At 42.2% G+C, this 15,048-nt stretch overlaps 1 protein-coding gene across 1 annotated transcript; it reads left to right on the top strand.

The window, feature by feature from the left end:
• The first annotated feature begins 803 nt into the window (after positions 1 to 803).
• LOC118385718 (olfactory receptor 10A4-like) lies at positions 804 to 11,696 on the top strand. The gene is made up of 9 exons (XM_052520495.1): positions 804 to 823; positions 1,221 to 1,427; positions 1,762 to 1,990; positions 3,204 to 3,381; positions 3,551 to 3,653; positions 6,717 to 6,920; positions 8,461 to 8,609; positions 9,443 to 10,193; positions 10,843 to 11,696. Exons 3-8 carry the CDS (start codon positions 1,768 to 1,770, stop codon positions 9,585 to 9,587), a joined length of 1,002 nt encoding a protein of 333 aa, XP_052376455.1. The 5' UTR covers positions 804 to 823; positions 1,221 to 1,427; positions 1,762 to 1,767; the 3' UTR covers positions 9,588 to 10,193; positions 10,843 to 11,696.
• Positions 11,697 to 15,048: the final 3,352 nt, after the last annotated feature.

Below are 15,048 nucleotides of genomic sequence, written 5' to 3'. Positions count from 1 at the left end.
CGTTTTTTTTTTTGGTCAAAATTAAGTCATTTTTATGCTAGATTATATTTTCTAATCTAATGTCAATGTTAAATAAATACCATTAAATACCCACAGAAATGAAATGAATAAACAGTTAACATCCAATGGGACTATGGGATAATCCTATGAATGGTTTTCTTGTTAACAGTTTAACAGTTAACAGTTGACACTATGCATTGGGGAAGGTAGCGTTCTTCTGGCATCCGCCAAACCCAGATTCGTCCGTCGGACTGCCAGTTGGTGAAGCATGGTTCATAACTCCAGAAAACGTGTTTCCACTGCTCCAATCGTCCAATCGCTGTGAGCTTTACACCATTCAAGCTGTTGATGCTCCTATATGTTTCCACTTCACAATAACAGCACTTACAGTTCACCAGGGCAGCTCGAGGAGGGCAGAAAGTTGACAAACTGACTTGTTGGAAAGGTGGCATCCTATGACGGTGCCATGTTGAAAGGCACTGAGCTCTTCAGTAAGGCCATTCTACTAACAATGTTTGTCTGTGGAGATTGTGTGCTCGATTTTATACTTCTGTCAGCAACGGGTGTGGCTGAAATAGCCCACTAACTTGAAGGGGTGTGCACTTAGTTTTTGACAAAAAAAGATAGAGAGGACTTGAGAGATGGCCAGGGATGAAAACTTTCTGTGATTGACATCATGAGTGAGGTGAGAATGATGACATCACCAGGGTGGAGATCTCTGATTGGCTGTTGGCTGTCTTGTCAGAGGGCATGTTGCGTATAAAGTTGGGAGGTACAGAACGGCTAACGCCACACACCTCTGGGGCCACTGGTTGGAAAGGAGGTAAGGATGGAGAGAGGGAGAGAGTGAGAGAGAGAGAGAGAGAGAGAGAGAGAGAGAGAGAGAGAGAGAGAGAGAGAGAGAGAGAGAGAGAGAGAGAGAGAGAGAGAGAGAGAGAGAGTGAGAGAGAGATCATCAAGGGTCTTCAACATCTCTCTCTTTTATGTAACTCTCTCTCACTCCATTTTAGGAGTCAAGGATGGAGAGAGAGAGTTCATCCAGGGTCTTCAACATCTCTATGCATAAGGATTTGCTGGGAATATAACTAAACATAGACATAGAATGAATAGATTATATGTCCATGGAATTAAACATGGCTTGTTTGTCTTGTCTGTCTCTGTTCTCTTTTATGTAACTCTCTCTCTCTCTCTCTCTCTCTCTCTCTCTCTCTCCATCTTAGGAGTCAAGGAAGGAGAGAGAGACTTCATCCAGGGTCTTCAACATCACTCTCTTTTATGTAACTCTCTCTCTCTCTCTCTCTCACTCTCTCTCTCTCTATTACTCTCTCCATCTTAGGAGTCAAGGAAGGAGAGTGAGACTTCATCCAGGGTCTTCAACATCACTCTCTCTCTCACTATCTCTCTATTCCTCCCTCCATCAGGTGGAGGTAAGGATGGAGGTTGTAGGGTCTTCAGGATCTCTCTTTTAAGTAAATGTTCCTCTGTTCCCCTCTCTCTCTCTCTCTCTCTCTCTCTCTCTCTCTCTCTCTCTCTCTCTCTCTCTCTCTCTCTCTCTCTCTCTCTCTCTCTCTCTCTCTCTCTCTCTCTCTCTCTCTCTCTCTCTCTCTCTCTCTCACACACACACACTCATTATCTCTCTCTCTCTCTCTCTCTCTCATTATCTCTCTCTCTCTCCCTCACTCATCATCTCTCTCTAACTTGGGAGGTATTGATTGTAAGAGGCTCTGTATCTCCTCCTCCACCCCCCCCCACCTTCCCCAGTACAGTATGTTTGAGGTGAATGAGAACTACACGCGTGTGTCAGAGTTTGTGATCGTGGGCTTCCCGGGGCTCCATCCATCCTTCTACCAGCTGGTGGCCTGGTTATTCTTCTTCGTCTATGTGATCACGGTGGTGGGGAACATCCTGCTGGTGGTGCTGTTTGCCCTGGAGCGCAGCCTGCAGAAACCCATGTACATCATCATGCTCAGCCTGGCTCTGTCAGATATAGGTAAGATACTCAGCCTGGTTCTGTCAGATATAGGTAAGATACTCAGCCTGGTTCTGTCAGATATAGGTAAGATACTCAGCCTGGTTCTGTCAGATATAGGTAAGATACTCAGCCTGGTTCTGTCAGATATAGGTAAGATACTCAGCCTGGTTCTGTCAGATATAGGTAAGATACTCAGCCTGGTTCTGTCAGATATAGGTAAGATACTCAGCCTGGTTCTGTCAGATATAGGTAAGATACTCAGCCTGGTTCTGTCAGATATAGGTTAGATACTCAGCCTGGTTCTGTCAGATATAGGTTAGATACTCAGCCTGGTTCTGTCAGATATAGGTTAGATACTCAGCCTGATTCTGTCAGATACAGGTAAGGGATCGTGGTAGAATATTCAAATGTGTACACTATCTCTTTCTTTCTCTCCTTCCCCAATGTGACTGCCGATGGAGTTTAAATGTGTCTTGCTGGTGCTCAGGCATTAATGAGAGGAGAGGTCATGAGAGAAAGTGTCCTGTTAAAATGTGACTCGTATGTGTCCTTCCTTCTTTAATCATGTGGAGAGTCCCTCTATCAGACAGTCATGTACAGATCTGTAATCAATCAGTGATTACTTACAAAAAAGGATGAGCATTTAAACAGAGCCGCTGTGTAGCGTTTCCCTCTCAGAGACAGAGGCTAGAACAAGGGGCCCAGAATGTTTCCACAGTGGCCCTGCCCTAGGTGATAGCCTGGTGCTGGTGGGACAACAGGAGGATTTCATTCCATGCCTATCTGTCTCAATAGTCTAACATGGTCTCCACTCACATCTTCCTCTCTCATCCCCTCTCTCCTCTCTATGCTCTTTCTCCGCTCTCCCTTCCCTTCCCTTCCCTTCAATTCCCTTCCCTTCCCTTCCCTTCCCTTCCCTTCCCTCATCCCCTCTCATCCCCTCTCTCCTCCTCTCTCAACTCTTCTTCTCTCTGCTGCTCTTTTCTCTGCTCTCCTCTGTCCTCTCCTTCACTCTCCTCTCTCCTCTCTCCGCTCCTCTTTGTTCCCTTCTCCCCCCTCCCTCCCTCAACCCCTCTCCTCCTCTCTCTTCTCCTCTCTCCTCTACGCTGCTCTTTTCTCTGCTCTCCTCCTCCTCTCTTCAACCCTCTCCTCTCTTCTCCTCTCTTCTCCTCTCTCTGCTCCTCTTTTCTCCACACTCCTCTTGTCTCCGTTCCCTTCCCCTCCCTTCCAGGTTTTGCCACAGTGGCCCTTCCCAAAGTAATAGCTCGGTGGTGGTGGGACGACGGGAGGATCTCCTTCCATACGTGTCTGTTCCAGGAACAAATGATCCACTACTTTGGAACACTCAACTCTCTCATCATGTTGACTATGGCTATGGACCGATACCTGGCTATCTGTCACCCACTCAGGTAAACAACGACAACAGCACATATTATGCGGTTATGATTTTATTCATGCAAAATAAATGAAGTGTGTTTGGGGGGAAAGTGTTTCATAATTTTTTGGGGGTCCTCTCCCACTCTTCCTCCACCCCCTCTCTCTCTCTCCCTCCCTCCCTCCCTCCATCACCCTCTCTAGATACCCTATGTTGATGACCAACCAGATAATGAGTGGTCTAACAGTCTTCTCCTGGATGTCAGCCACAGTCTCACCTGCCATCGGCACCATAGACTTCACTAGGGTACTGGATTGCTAAGATAATGTATAGTGATAGTAGTGTTACTACAGCCATTAGAGGGCCTAACAGCCCGAGAATGTTTACTGCAAAGAGTTCACCAAGGTAACACATCACAAAACAATATTCCAGGGCACTACTGTTAAAAAAAAAATGTTTTTTAAGTCTAGGTAAATCAAATTGGCATATCTTTATCACAATTGGCCCAGCATCGTCCGGGTTTGGCCGGGGTAGGCCGTCATTGGAAATAAAAATGTGTTCTTAACTGGCTTGCTTAGTTAAGTAAAGGTTAAATATACATATTTTTTAAGTACCCCCTCCACCAAAAAAAATAATTATAATAATAATAAATAAACAAACAAACTTAAGGCATTTTTTTGCCGAAGTACAAACCTTGGTATTTGATTATTTTCTCTATAGCCAATCATAGGAGTACACAGACACATAACATGCACACATACATAGTACACACTCACACACACTCCAACAGACACATAACATGCACACATACATAGTACACACTCACACACACTCCAACAGACACATAACATGCACACATACATAGTACACACTCACACACACTCCAACAGACACATAACATGCACACAACAGTACACACTCACACACACTCCAACAGACACATAACATGCACACATACATAGTACACACTCACACACACTCCAACAGACACATAACATGCACACATACATAGTACACACTCACACACACTCCAACAGACACATAACATGCACACATACATAGTACACACTCACACACACTCCAACAGACACATAACATGCACACATACATAGTACACACTCACACACACTCCAACAGACACATAACATGCACACATACATAGTACACACTCACACACACTCCAACAGACACATAACATGCACACATACATAGTACACACTCACACACACTCCAACAGACACATAACATGCACACATACATAGTACACACTCACACACACTCCAACAGACACATAACATGCACACATACATAGTACACACTCACACACACTCCAACAGACACATAACATGCACACATACATAGTACACACTCACACACACTCCAACAGACACATAACATCCAACAGACACATAACATGCACACATACATAGTACACACTCACACACACTCCAAAAGACACATAACATGCACACATACATAGTACACACAAACACACACTCCAACAGACACATAACATGCACACATACATAGTACACACTCACACACACTCCAACAGACACATAACATGCACACATACATAGTACACACTCACACACACTCCAACAGACACATAACATGCACACATACATAGTACACACTCACACACACTCCAACAGACACATAACATGCACACATACATAGTCCAACAGACACATAACATGCACACATACATAGTACACACTCACACCACTCCAACAGACACATAACATGCACACATACATAGTGCACACATACATAGTACACACACACTCCAACAGACACATAACATGCACACATACATAGTACACACTCACACACACTCCAACAGACACATAACATGCACACATACATAGTACACACACACACACTCCAACAGACACATAACATGCACACATACATAGTACACACACACTCCAACAGACACATAACATGCACACATACATAGTACACACTCACACACACTCCAACAGACACATAACATGCACACATACATAGTACACACACACACACACATCAAATCAAATACACTGCTGCTACTATGTTTATCATATATCCTGATGCCACCTCACCTCTATACATATCCAACCCTACCACCCCAGGATCCCTGCACATTGGGAATATGGTACGGAAGGGATATGTAGTTTATTATATCATTGTCACCTTACCTCTATACATATCCAACCCTACCACCCCAGGATCCCTGCACATTGGGAATATGGTACGGAAGGGATATGTAGTTTATTATATCATTGTTTACCTCTATACATATCCAACCCTACCACCCCAGGATCCCTGCACATTGGGAATATCGGAAGGGATATGTAGTTTATTATATCATTGTCACCTTACCTCTATACATATCCAACCCTACCACCCCAGGATCCCTGCACATTGGGAATATGGTACGGAAGGGATATGTAGTTTATTATATCATTGTCACCTTACCTCTATACATATCCAACCCTACCACCCCAGGATCCCTGCACATTGGGAATATGGTACGGAAGGGATATGTAGTTTATTATATCATTGTCACCTTACCTCTATACATATCCAACCCTACCACCCCAGGATCCCTGCACATTGGGAATATGGTACGGAAGGGATATGTAGTTTATTATATCATTGTCACCTTACCTCTATACATATCCAACCCTACCACCCCAGGATCCCTGCACATTGGGAATATGGTACGGAAGGGATATGTAGTTTATTATATCATTGTCACCTTACCTCTATACATATCCAACCCTACCACCCCAGGATCCCTGCACATTGGGAATATGGTACGGAAGGGATATGTAGTTTATTATATCATTGTCTTCATATTTCTTGTGCTTAGATCTCCTGTGTTTTTGTTCTACCTTGTTATTTTTAGTGTTTACATTGATATTGACGACTGCATTGTTGGGTTTGTGCTGTAGCTTGCAAGAAAGGCATTTCACTGTACTTGTGCACGTGACATGTAAACTTTACATCTTTACAATAAAACACATGCTGCAGCCAGAAGAGAATGGGCCTATGGTCCTTTTCCCTTTGCCATTCTGATTCAGTTTTCTCTTTGTCGTCTAGGTTACTGTTTCAAGGACATTGCTGAAGTAAAAAGGACCCTTTATAAATAACTGATATTGATTGAGAATTACACAGCATCTACTCTCAACGTGTCCTTGCTTCACCTCCCAGAAAGTAGCGTTTGGTGTGCCCAACCTGCTCCTTCACATTAACTGTGGCGCTCTTTTGGGGTCTAGGCCGGGGTTACGTACTGCTAATGTAAAAAGGGCTTTCTGAATACATTTGACAAATTGACAATTACTTTTTTGTGTGTGTGTGTGTGTGTGTTTTATCTCCCAGAAAGTAGCATTCTGTGGTCCCAACCGAATTCTCCATGCCTACTGTGACGCTCTGTCCCTGACTAAACTGTCCTGCTCCGACATGGCGGCGATCCAGGGCAGCTCCGTTGGCCTGGCCTATTTTGTGCTCCTCGTCCCCTTCTCCTTCATCGTCTTCTCCTATATCAACATCATCGTCACCGTGATGCGCATGGCTAACGCACAGGTCAGAATTCAGGGGGTGGGGGTGCAGGGGAGCTGGGTGGGAGGAGGGGTTGCGAGTGCAGGGGGTCTGGGTGGGAGGAGTGGCGGGGTATGTGTGTTTCCTCTCCTGTCCTGTCCGTGTCGCTAATTTTATTAACTACTCTCTACTAACCCTAACCCACTGAGAACATTTATCCATCTCTCCCCTCTCTAACGCAGGGCAGGCTGAAGATCTTCTCTACCTGCTCCTCAGGGCTGTATCATTCTTATCTAAACTAAACCTTTCCTCTAACCCACTACTCTCCCCTCTCTAACCCACTACTTTCCTCTCTCTAACCCAGGGCAGGATGAAGACCTTCTCTACCTGCTCCTCAGGGTTGTATCATTCTTATCTAAACTAAACCTTTCCTCTAACCCACTACTCTCCCCTCTCTAACCCAGGGCAGGCTGAAGACCTTCTCTACCTGCTCCTCAGGGCTGTATCATTCTTATCTAAACTAAACCTTTCCTTCTAACCCACTACTCTCCCCTCTCTAACCCAGGGCAGGCTGAAGACCTTCTCTACCTGCTCCTCAGGGCTGTATCATTCTTATCTAAACTAAACCTTTCCTCTAACCCACTACTTTCCTCTCTCTAACCCAGGGCAGGCTGACGATCTTCTCTACCTGCTCCTCAGGGCTGTATCATTCTTATCTAAACTAAACCTTTCCTCTAACCCACTACTCTCCCCTCTCTAACCCAGGGCAGGATGAAGACCTTCTCTACCTGCTCCTCAGGGCTGTATCATTCTTATCTAAACTAAACCTTTCCTCTAACCCACTACTCTCCCCTCTCTAACCCAGGGCAGGATGAAGACCTTCTCTACCTGCTCCTCAGGGCTGTATCATTCTTATCTAAACTAAACCTTTCCTCTAACCCACTACTCTCCCTCTCTAACCCAGGGCAGGATGAATACCTTCTCTACCTGCTCCTCAGGGCTGTATCATTCTTATCTAAACTAAACCTTTCCTCTAACCCACTACTCTCCCTCTCTAACCCAGGGCAGGATGAATACCTTCTCTACCTGCTCCTCAGGGCTGTATCATTCTTATCTAAACTAAACCTTTCCTCTAACCCACTACTCTCCCCTCTCTAACCCAGGGCAGGATGAAGACCTTCTCTACCTGCTCCTCAGGGCTGTATCATTCTTATCTAAACTAAACCTTTCCTCTAACCCACTACTCTCCCCTCTCTAACCCAGGGCAGGATGAAGACCTTCTCTACCTGCTCCTCAGGGCTGTATCATTCTTATCTAAACTAAACCTTTCCTCTAACCCACTACTCTCCCCTCTCTAACCCAGGGCAGGATGAAGACCTTCTCTACCTGCTCCTCAGGGCTGTATCATTCTTATCTAAACTAAACCTTTCCTCTAACCCACTACTCTCCCCTCTCTAACCCAGGGCAGGCTGAAGACCTTCTCTACCTGCTCCTCAGGGCTGTATCATTCTTATCTAAACTAAACCTTTCCTCTAACCCACTACTCTCCCCTCTCTAACCCACTACTCTCCCCTCTCTAACCCAGGGCAGGATGAAGACCTTCTCTACCTGTGCTACTCAGGGCTGTATCATCCTTATTTACTACATCCCCCGCTTCATAGTGTACTCTACACCCTACATCCCCAACCTGATCATGACCCCTGACCTCCGCATCGGCCTCACCCTTTTCTACAGGTAGGTAAAACACAGGTTAGAGAGGTGGACCAGGATCCCAAAGGTTCCTAGTCAAGTCCCGGGCCGGCGATGAAAAAGTGTGGAATGAACCACTACTTGTTGTGCCCTTGAGCAAGTCACTACAGCCTCTTAAGGATTGAACCCCCTTTTAAAAATGTTTTGCATAAAATGACACCCAAATCTAACTGCCTGTAGCTCAGGACCTGAAGTATGGATATGCATATTCTTGATACCATTTGAAAGGAAACTCTGAATTTTGTGGAAATGTGAAATTAATGTAGGAGAGTATAACACTTTAGATCTGGTAAAATATGTGTTTTTTTGCTCCATTGTCTTTGAAATGCAAGAGAAAGGCCATAATGTACTATTCCAGGTTAGGCGCAATTTAAATTTTGGTCACTAGATGGCAGCAGTGTATGTGCAAAGTTTTAGACTGATTCAATGAACCACTGCATTTCTGTTCAAAATGTTGTATCAAGACTGCACAAATGTGCCTAATAGGTTTATTTATACATTTTCAAGTTCATAACTGTGCACTCTCCTCAAACAATAGGATGGTATTATTTTCGTTGTAATAGCTACTGCAAATTGGACAGTGCAGTTAGATAAACAAGAATTTAAGCTTTCTGCCCATATCAGATACATCTATGTCCTGGGAAATGTTCTTGTTACTTACAACCTCATGCTAATCGCATTAGCTTATGTTAGCTCAACCATCCCGCAGTGGGGGACACCGATCCTGTAGATATTTTAAAGGGAAAATATTTCAGTGTTTCTGTGACAACCGACAAAGTAAAGTAATCTTCTTCTAAAGTACCTATTCTATTCTACAGCCTGTTCCCCCCGGTGGCCAACCCGTTCATCTATAGCTTCAGGACCAAGGAGATCAGAGCCGTCCTGGGGCGCTGGAGACAGGGCTGGAGGAACAGGCAGACAGAACAGAGTATACCCAAAACTGTGGCTGTTATCACTAAATGAAGGGTTAGGTTATAACATGTTAATTCCGGGTTAAAACATGTTAATTTAGGGCTATAACAGTTTAATTGATGGCTATAACAGTTTAATTCAGGGCTATAACAGTTTAATTCAGGGCTATAACAGTTTAATTCAGGGCTATAACAGTTTAATTCAGGGCTATAACAGTTTAATTCAGGGCTATAACAGTTTAATTCAGGGCTATAACAGTTTAATTCAGGGCTATAACAGTTTAATTCAGGGCTATAACAGTTTAATTCAGGGCTATAACAGTTTAATTCAGGGCTATAACAGTTTAATTCAGGGCTATAACATGTTAATTCAGGGCTATAACATGTTAATTCAGGGCTATAACAGTTTAATTCAGGGCTATAACAGTTTAATTCAGGGCTATAACAGTTTAATTCAGGGCTATAACAGTTTAATTCAGGGCTATAACAGTTTAATTCAGGGCTATAACATGTTAATTCAGGGCTATAACAGTTTAATTCAGGGCTATAACATGTTAATTCAGGGCTATAACATGTTAATTCAGGGCTATAACAGTTTAATTCAGGGCTATAACAGTTTAATTCAGGGCTATAACATGTTAATTCAGGGCTATAACATGTTAATTCAGGGCTATAACAGTTTAATTCAGGGCTATAACAGTTTAATTCAGGGCTATAACAGTTTAATTCAGGGCTATAACAGTTTAATTCAGGGCTATAACAGTTTAATTCAGGGCTATAACAGTTTAATTCAGGGCTATAACAGTTTAATTCAGGGCTATAACAGTTTAATTCAGGGCTATAACAGTTTAATTCAGGGCTATAACAGTTTAATTCAGGGCTATAACATGTTAATTCAGGGCTATAACAGTTTAATTCAGGGCTATAACAGTTTAATTCAGGGCTATAACAGTTTAATTCAGGGCTATAACATGTTAATTCAGGGCTATAACATGTTAATTCAGGGCTATAACAGTTTAATTCAGGGCTATAACATGTTAATTCAGGGCTATAACAGTTTAATTCAGGGCTATAACAGTTTAATTCAGGGCTATAACAGTTTAATTCAGGGCTATAACAGTTTAATTCAGGGCTATAACAGTTTAATTCAGGGCTATAACATGTTAATTCAGGGCTATAACATTTAATTCAGGGCTATAACATGTTAATTCAGGGCTATAACATTTAATTCAGGGCTATAACATGTTAATTCAGGGCTATAACATGTTAATTCAGGGCTATAACAGTTTAATTCAGGGCTATAACAGTTTAATTCAGGGCTATAACATGTTAATTCAGGGCTATAACAGTTTAATTCAGGGCTATAACATGTTAATTCAGGGCTATAACAGTTTAATTCAGGGCTATAACAGTTTAATTCAGGACTATAACAGTTTTATTCAGGGCTATAACATGTTAATTCAGGGCTATAACAGTTTAATTCAGGGCTATAACAGTTTAATTCAGGGCTATAACAGTTTAATTCAGGGCTATAACAGTTTAATTCAGGGCTATAACATGTTAATTCAGGGCTATAACAGTTTAATTCAGGGCTATAACATGTTAATTCAGGGCTATAACAGTTTTATTCAGGGCTATAACATGTTAATTCAGGGCTATAACAGTTTAATTCAGGGCTATAACAGTTTAATTCAGGACTATAACAGTTTTATTCAGGGCTATAACATGTTAATTCAGGGCTATAACAGTTTAATTCAGGGCTATAACAGTTTAATTCAGGGCTATAACAGTTTAATTCAGGGCTATAACAGTTTAATTCAGGGTTATAACATGTTAATTCAGGGCTATAACAGTTTTATTCAGGGCTATAACATGTTAATTCAGGGCTATAACAGTTTAATTCAGGGCTATAACATGTTAATTCAGGGCCATAACATAACACACTAAACCCAACACTGCCTGTTATCACTCGATGACAATCGCACACAATTGGACCTGTAACAGTGTAAAATATCTGTTTCCACTTATAAATAGGACTTGTATAGGCTACAGAATCGTCTAATCGCTCTGGCTTTGTTAGATACTACTATTCTCCAGGAATATGATGGAGATGAAACTAGACATTCAAATAGCATCTTTATAAATCTCATTTTCAAAAAGCTCTCTGCTTGTGTTGTCTGTCTCAACCAGTATTGATTGATTGATTTTTTAAATATTGATAATGTCCAATGAACAGGGGAGGCTGCCCTGTACCTTTATGTTGACCATCAACCAGTATTGATAATGTCTAATGAACAGGGGAGGCCACCCTGTACCTTTATGTTGACCATCAACCAGTATTGATAATGTCTAATGAACAGGGAGGGCTACCCTGTACCTTTAATTGACCATCAACCAGTATTGATAAATCTAATGAACAGGGAGGCTATCCTGTACCTTTAGTTGACCATCAACCAGTATTGATAATGTCTAATGAACAGGGAGGCTATACCTTTATGTTTGACCATCAACCAGTATTGATAATCTAATGAACAGGGTTAATCCTCAGGGCTGACCATAATGTTTAATGAACAGGAGGCTACCCTGTACCTTTATGTTGACCATCAACCAGTATTAATCTAATGAACAGGGAGGCTACCCTGTACCTTTATGTTGACCATCAACCAGTATTGATAATGTCTAATGAACAGGGAGGCTAGCCTGTACCTTTATGTTGACCATCAACCAGTATTGATAATGTCTAATGAACAGGGTTTACCCTGTACCTTTATGTTGACCATCAACCAGTATTGATAATGTCTAATGAACAGGGCAGGCTACCCTGTACCTTTATGTTGACCATCAACCAGTATTGATAATGTCTAATGAACAGGGGTTATACCCTGTACTTTATGTTGACCATCAACCAGTATTGATAATGTTTTATGAACAGGGGGCTATACCTTTATGTTGACCATCAACCAGTATTGATAATGCTAATGAACAGTTTACCTTTATGTTGACCATCAACCAGTATTGATAATGTTAATGAACAGGGGGCTATAACTTTATGTTGACCATCAACCAGTATTGATAATGTCTAATGAACAGGGAGGCTACTGTACCTTTATGTTGACCATCAACCAGTATTGATAATGTCTAATGAACAGGGGAGGCGACCCTGTACCTTTAGTGACCATCAACCAGTATTGATAATTCTAATGAACAGGGCAGGCTACCCTGTACCTTTATGTTGACCATCAACCAGTATTGATAATGTCTAATGAACAGGGGAGGCTATCCTGTACCTTTATGTTGACCATCAACCAGTATTGATAATGTCTAATGAACAGGGAGGCCACCCTGTACCTTTTGTTGACCATCAACCAGTATTGATAATCTCTAATGAAGGAATATTATGTTGACCATCAACCAGTATTGATAATTCAATGAATAGCATCTTTATAACCATCAACCAGTATTTTCAAAAAGCTATCCTGCTTGTTTTGTCTGACCATCAACCAGTATTGATTGATTACCTTTATTTTAACCATATTGATAATGTCTAATGAACAGGGAGGCTACCCTGTACCTTTATGTTGACCATCAACCAGTATTGATAATGTCTAATGAACAGGGGAGGCTATCCTGTACCTTTATGTTGACCATCAACCAGTATTGATAATGTCTAATGAACAGGGGAGGCTAGCCTGTACCTTTATGTTGACCATCAACCAGTATTGATAATGTCTAATGAACAGGGGAGGCGACCCTGTACCTTTATGTTGACCATCAACCAGTATTGATAATGTCTAATGAACAGGGCAGGCTACCCTGTACCTTTATGTTGACCATCAACCAGTATTGATAATGTCTAATGAACAGGGAGGCGACCCTGTACCTTTATGTTGACCATCAACCAGTATTGATAATGTCTAATGAACAGGGGAGGCTACCCTGTACCTTTATGTTGACCATCAACCAGTATTGATAATGTCTAATGAACAGGGGAGGCCACCCTGTACCTTTATGTTGACCATCAACCAGTATTGATAATGTCTAATGAACAGGGGAGGCTATCCTGTACCTTTATGTTGACCATCAACCAGTATTGATAATGTCTAATGAACAGGGGAGGCTAGCCTGTACCTTTATGTTGACCATCAACCAGTATTGATAATGTCTAATGAACAGGGGAGGCTATCCTGTACCTTTATGTTGACCATCAACCAGTATTGATAATGTCTAATGAACAGGGGAGGCTATCCTGTACCTTTATGTTGACCATCAACCAGTATTGATAATGTCTAATGAACAGGGGAGGCTATCCTGTACCTTTATGTTGACCATCAACCAGTATTGATAATGTCTAATGAACAGGGGAGGCTATCCTGTACCTTTATGTTGACCATCAACCAGTATTGATAATGTCTAATGAACAGGGGAGGCTATCCTGTACCTTTATGTTGACCATCAACCAGTATTGATAATGTCTAATGAACAGGGGAGGCTAGCCTGTACCTTTATGTTGACCATCAACCAGTATTGATAATGTCTAATGAACAGGGGAGGCTATCCTGTACCTTTATGTTGACCATCAACCAGTATTGATAATGTCTAATGAACAGGGGAGGCTAGCCTGTACCTTTATGTTGACCATCAACCAGTATTGATAATGTCTAATGAACAGGGGAGGCTACCCTGTACCTTTATGTTGACCATCAACCAGTATTGATAATGTCTAATGAACAGGGGAGGCTACCTCTATAAAACTCATTACAAAAAGCGCTCGGCTGGTCTTTTACTTAATTCTCAACCAGAGTCATACTGTGTTCTAGCCAGGAGATGGCACCGGATACTAATGCATACATTACCTGCCAGTATGACTCCTGTGATCACTGCTGATGAAGACAGAGCATATTAGTTTGAGTTTGGTGCTACCATCTACCAACAACATTATAGTGTGTGTAGGCTTAAAGTACGTCTGGAATTCAGCCGGATGCCCTATCTAAAAAGTAATGTCAGGCAGATGCAGTGTTTTTGTGAATGTGGCCCACGCTATAACTCGGGAATGTTGCTTTTAAAAGCTGCGCTGAGCTGAGGTTGAATCCTGGCCTGAGTATAAACCACTGGAACATGAAAGTGGTCCAGATGGCCTCATAGAGTCAATTCAAGTCAAATGGATGAATCACTTCTGGGACAATCGGGAAGAGTATGTCAGGGTGCAAATACCAGTCAATAGCCGTATGTGTTCACTGCTTTGGATATAAACACCTACACAATGATTACATTATTATCAGCAGCACAATGGAGGTTTGTTCACAGGAGGGGGTGTCACTAGCTGACCTTAAAAAACACTATGGTGTTTCAGCAACGCCATAAATAAATACAATGTGATAACATCAGGGACCACACGCCCAGTCCCAGTCACCTAATGCCAGCTTCTCCACACGATTAGTGACGCTTAAATGAAATAACAGGGGCATAGTGAACCAACTGGTTACAAAACGTCAAGACCGGTGGACGTTACGACA

This window comes from Oncorhynchus keta, chromosome 6 (assembly GCF_023373465.1).
Source record: "Oncorhynchus keta strain PuntledgeMale-10-30-2019 chromosome 6, Oket_V2, whole genome shotgun sequence".
Lineage (NCBI taxonomy): Eukaryota > Metazoa > Chordata > Actinopteri > Salmoniformes > Salmonidae > Oncorhynchus > Oncorhynchus keta.
Note: the sequence above shows the minus strand (reverse complement) of the source record. Positions and strands in the feature narration are given on the sequence as shown.